Source organism: Sciurus carolinensis, chromosome 4 (assembly GCF_902686445.1).
Source record: "Sciurus carolinensis chromosome 4, mSciCar1.2, whole genome shotgun sequence".
Taxonomy (NCBI): domain Eukaryota; kingdom Metazoa; phylum Chordata; class Mammalia; order Rodentia; family Sciuridae; genus Sciurus; species Sciurus carolinensis.
This window is the reverse complement of record NC_062216.1, coordinates 46,812,219-46,817,128: the sequence shown is the minus strand read 5'-3', so window position 1 is coordinate 46,817,128 and position 4,910 is coordinate 46,812,219. Positions and strand designations below refer to the sequence as shown.

At 36.2% G+C, this 4,910-nt stretch overlaps 1 protein-coding gene across 1 annotated transcript; it reads left to right on the top strand.

Annotated features, from left to right (window-relative positions):
• Positions 1–3,245: 3,245 nt before the first annotated feature.
• On the top strand, positions 3,246–4,663 carry C4H8orf48 (chromosome 4 C8orf48 homolog). The gene has a single exon (XM_047549302.1). It carries the CDS (start codon positions 3,441–3,443, stop codon positions 4,245–4,247), a length of 807 nt encoding a protein of 268 aa, XP_047405258.1. The 5' UTR covers positions 3,246–3,440; the 3' UTR covers positions 4,248–4,663.
• The last annotated feature ends 247 nt before the right edge of the window (positions 4,664–4,910 follow it).

Sequence of the window (4,910 nt, the reverse complement as noted above, 5' to 3'; positions counted from 1 at the left end):
ACTTCCAAAGATAAAAAGGAAAAAAAAAATTTTTATAACAGCAAAACGCCAATCAAAACATGGAAATCAACTGTGACAAATTCCTACCAAGGAATATTATCCAGTTGTCAAGAGAAATGAGGAAGATATCTATATGTTGATGTAATGTGACATTCAAGAAATATTTTTAAGATAAAACAAAGAGTCATGTGTAGATTATGTTAACTGTTTTTTTTTAAAGAAAGAACAGTGTGTTGATTTATATTTTCCAAAAGAAACTTAAAAAATAAGCAGTATATCTTCAAAGTAATAATCATCTCTAGGGAACATAAGGATAGGAATAAAAGACAAAAAACTAAAGGACCCCATCCATACAAGAGAAGCCTAATATAATAAGGTTTTCCTCTCTACCAAGGCAGCATCTTGGGGAGGGGGAGAGGGAAGGAAAAAAATTTGTGTTAGAGAGACTTAAATTCATCATTGACTGAGTACTTGCCACAATAAGATTGACTTCCATGGGAATGTCTATGATATTAATTACCAGGTCGATTCTTACAATATATAGTTATCCAAATGGATGAGAACTTGTGAGGGAAATTGCATTATTACAGAAAAATACAGCATTTTCTTTACATATTTAAGTTTTGTTTGCCTAATTTTGCAGAAACTATTTCAAAGTTCATTGATGTTTGCTAAGCCAAGATTAAATAATTCTGCAATAAAGTTATTGGGACACTGAAATGTTTCTGTTAAATTTTCTGAGGATATAAATATTTCCTCTGTCGTTTCATTGATTTTTCTTTTTCTATAAAAGCAATAAAATGTTTAAAATATTATATTGCATTTTTTCCTGTGAAATTTGATAAAATCTGCCTCTAGTACAGTGAGTAGGAGTGATTTATATCAATCAGTATTGTATAAAAATATTTTGAATAAGATAGAAAATTATAATTTTACTCCCCTTTCCCCTTTATGTTTTTCTATTTTTGATTCTTCACTCTTACTTGAAAGATCCAAAAAACTAATTTTAAAATTACTATAAGTCATTGTGCTTGTTCATAGTTCTTTTAACAATCTCTAAATAATATAGAATATATATATTTTGCCAGTACTGCAGAATGGTCTGGTTTTTCACATACACATCACTGACAATTTTCACACAGAAATAAGACAATGTGCAAATATCATCTTTATTTCATAGATAGAAAACAAATAACAAGTGTGGAATTTAGTAGCATCACCTTTTAAACTTTACTCAGAGATTGAGTTGAAAAGTTAATACTATATGATTTATATAGAGCAATAGTTTCTATGTTTAAAATCCACTTTGACCTCTATCTTCATGAATATTATTGGATAATTATAGTGCTGTTGAGCTATTTTTCTTCCTTAGATAACACAGTCATTAGAATTCTTAAACTGTCTACTGTTTCTTGCTACTTGTTAAAAGAAATTGATTAATTGTATAATTTTCCACTAAATTTATTGGCTTCTAGAATAAAATTACTTTTTAGATATCTAAAAAGGGAGATTACTTCAGAATTTTAGCATATGAAAAGAGAAATATACTATATTTAAAATATAGTTGATATTATATAGGGAAAATGATTCTAATGAATTCTGTATAATTATGAATATGTAAAATGTTCAGAAAATGAGGGAGAGTTTTGAAATCAAAATGAAAAATGAAAAAAATTGAGTCTTGATGAATTTCATTTGAACTACTCTCAATTATTTGCATTTCTTCTTCTTCTTCTTCTTCTTTTTTTTTTTTTTTTTTGGTACTGGAGATTTAACCCAGGGATCTCTTAACACTAAGCCACATTTCCAATCCTTTTTATTTTTTATTTTAAGACAGGGCCTCACCACAAAGTTGCTTAGGGCCTCTCTAAATTGCTGAGGCTGGCCTCTAATTTGCAATCCTCCTGCCTCACCCTCCAGAGCTGCTGGGCTTAGTGGGATTAGGCATGTGCTACCACAACCAGCTGCACCTTCTTTTTGAAGTCTAACATTATGTGATAAAATATAATTTGAGTTGAATAAAAGAAGTTGGAATCTCTTTATCTTTAGTATGAAGCTGGTTCATATTTGAGAGTTGCTTTTTGAATATCACACATTTCACAAAGTTAGTTATATGTGAATATTAAATATGTCTAGGTCAAACTGAATACAGTCCCCCACCCCCCCCCACACAAACACCAAGGGGAGGGAGAAAAGGAGAGATAGAGATTATTTCAGATACTGACTCAGACTCAGGTATTTACTAAGATGTAGAAAAAGTCCATCTCCAGAGTTAACATTTTATAATTCCTGAGAATTGTTAACAAAACTACCATTTAAAAAAAAAAAAAAAGCTTTGTAAAAAAAAGATTTCAAGGGTAACACCCTAAATTTGAAGTTTTGAGAAGGAAAAAAAATTAGCTTTTTGAGCTGTTGGTGCTAATTTTCCAAGTCCACCGGAACTGAGAGAGGTGATGTTTCTGTTTCCATAGTCAGTCAACTCATTCACTCCACAGAGATTTACTGAATGACACAATACCTCTGTTGATGCTGGTCAGAGACTAGCCTGAAATACTGACCTGGTTTCGGCCTTATCAAAATCACACAAACACAAACAGGAAACTATACAATTCTGTAAAGTGTGTGAGGCAGGGGTGCGCGAGAAGCTCTTCCTGCGGAAATGCCACTTGAAGGAGTAAATCGATCATATAAAGAGTATTAACGTGGTAGAGGGAGCTTGCATGTGCAAAAAAGCCCGAGACACTGTGTCACCTGGGAAAACTTCGAGGTCACCAGTATGCTGCAGACAAAGTCGTGCAAGAGGTCGCACAGAATGGTTTCAGTATTTTGATTTATATCCTAAAACATGCTGTGCAGGCAGGTAATTATAAAAAACGGACAGGTTTTTGCTTGGACATTTTAGCCAGCCCTTTTTGTTTGTCTTTAAAAGCTGTTCGCCTTTAGGCGTGGCACAAACTTTCGGATTTACCCTTGTCTTTGTTAGAATACTTAGGTGTACCACCAGTCTGACCTTACTCTCCGCCCCGAAGCAATAAAATTTGCAACCTTTTCCCACCGGCTATTTGATTTTTGAACTTATAACAGTACTAAGTTGAAGTGCAAGAGCTCAAGGTTAAGGCGGAGACGCCAGACCCTGCAGCACCGCGCGGGCGGAGCCGGGGACTGGGACAGCGAGGAAGGGGCGGGGCGCCGCGGCCATTCACTGCGCATGCGTGCGTTGCCAAGGCAGCGGGGAAGGCGTCACCCGGAAGACGGGCCCGCTGAGCTCTTGGCCTGTAGGCTCGGGCCCGGTGGGCTCAGCCTTCACTAGTTCCTGAGGTAATCCTGACCAAAGCAAAGCAGATGAGAAGCCGTTTCTGAGTCAACGTGATGACCATCTACCCAGAAGCTTGGGAATTTAAAAAGATCAAGGAGAATTGGTTCAAACCCATGTAAGTGCTATGGCTCACCTTTCTGATGAAACTGTCAGGTCCTTTACTGATGAGGTACCGAGTTCTGGTTCACTCAGCTCCTCTGGAGAACAGCAGTCCTGGCCCACCTCCTCTGGGACAGAATCGGATAGTGGAAAACTAGCTGCAAGCTTGGAAGTACTTACCAAGCAATCCGAGCTTTCTGATTTAAAAAATAACGAAAAGAAGTTGACTGAAAAATGGATCAGCTACCTCAAGGACAAAGAAGCTAACTATGAACGAAACCAACCAGAGGCCAAACTTCAAACAGAAGTTACTCGATTGTCCGATGAAGAATTGAATGCCCTGCAGTCTTTTTGCACCACTAAGATAAACTTGCTCCATCATAGAGTGGACTCGAAGAAGAAGAGCAACAGACACAAAAAGCTGCAGTTTAGATTGGATCCAGAGGCTTCAAAAGTAAATGCCTTAAAGTGTACTGTCCCTGATGAACTTTTGAACAGAATCTATTTTGAAAACGTGAGGACAACACTAAAACAGGTGGCAGCAACAAAGCAACACATTTCTTCACGATGTCCCAATTGTATTAGTAAAAAAGCAGAGCTGGCTCAGTCTGTATTCCTAAAACAAAAGAAGACTTTACTGGAGTCACTTCTCCTCCATGAGAAAATAGATGAACATCTTCATACCACAGACCTTCTCACCCATGTTGTAGAAGCACATCAGGGCCTTCCCAGGCTTTCAGATGACCCTACACTAATCTGGAAAAGACTGAAAGAGAAAACTCAGATTGGATACTCTGGTTTTGAAAAGTCAGATATCAAGCGGAAGATGTAGCAAGATGGAAATAGGACTTCATTCACCATTTTTCCTCTACCACTTCTCAAGTCTCTTACCCAACCAAACAGGAGATGGTGATTATTAATGATAATATGTAATGTGCATAGATGTTTCTGTTGTGTTTTTGAGTAACTGACATTTCTATAGGCAATTTTGGAAACTTATGTAAGACTTTGTTATGCTACCTTCCTAGATTTGAGGACTAAGAACGTTTTTCAGGTTACATAAGGTAATGCTGTAGTTGGAATAATTACAAAAACTTTTTACAACAATTCAGGAGAGATATTGGTAGTTTGGATTAGGTTGTTGACAGTACAGGAAGAAATTCAGAGATGTAAGAAATAGGAAGTAATAATTGTTTTGGTGGTTAAATGGTTATGGGGATTAAATAAAAGGTAAATGTTAAAAATCTTACTAAGGTTTTGATTTGTGCACCTGTTTCATAATTATTTCTTTAAGATGGGACCACTAGAATAAGACCATGTTTGATGGAGTAATCAAGACTCTAATTATTTGCACATAGTAGTTTGAGGTGTATTTGAGGCATACACATTCAGAGTTTGAGGAAAAATTAGGTCATCACGCTTGTAATGTAGAGGAAAAGTCCAGAGATTTAAAATAAAGGGGGCAAGGGGGGAAATCATTGGTATTTATTGGAAA

Excerpts from the sequence above, each read along its gene's own strand:
- C4H8orf48 (XM_047549302.1), top strand. The coding sequence starts at position 3,441 with ATGGCTCACCTTTCTGATGAAACTGTCAGGTCCTTTACTGATGAGGTA.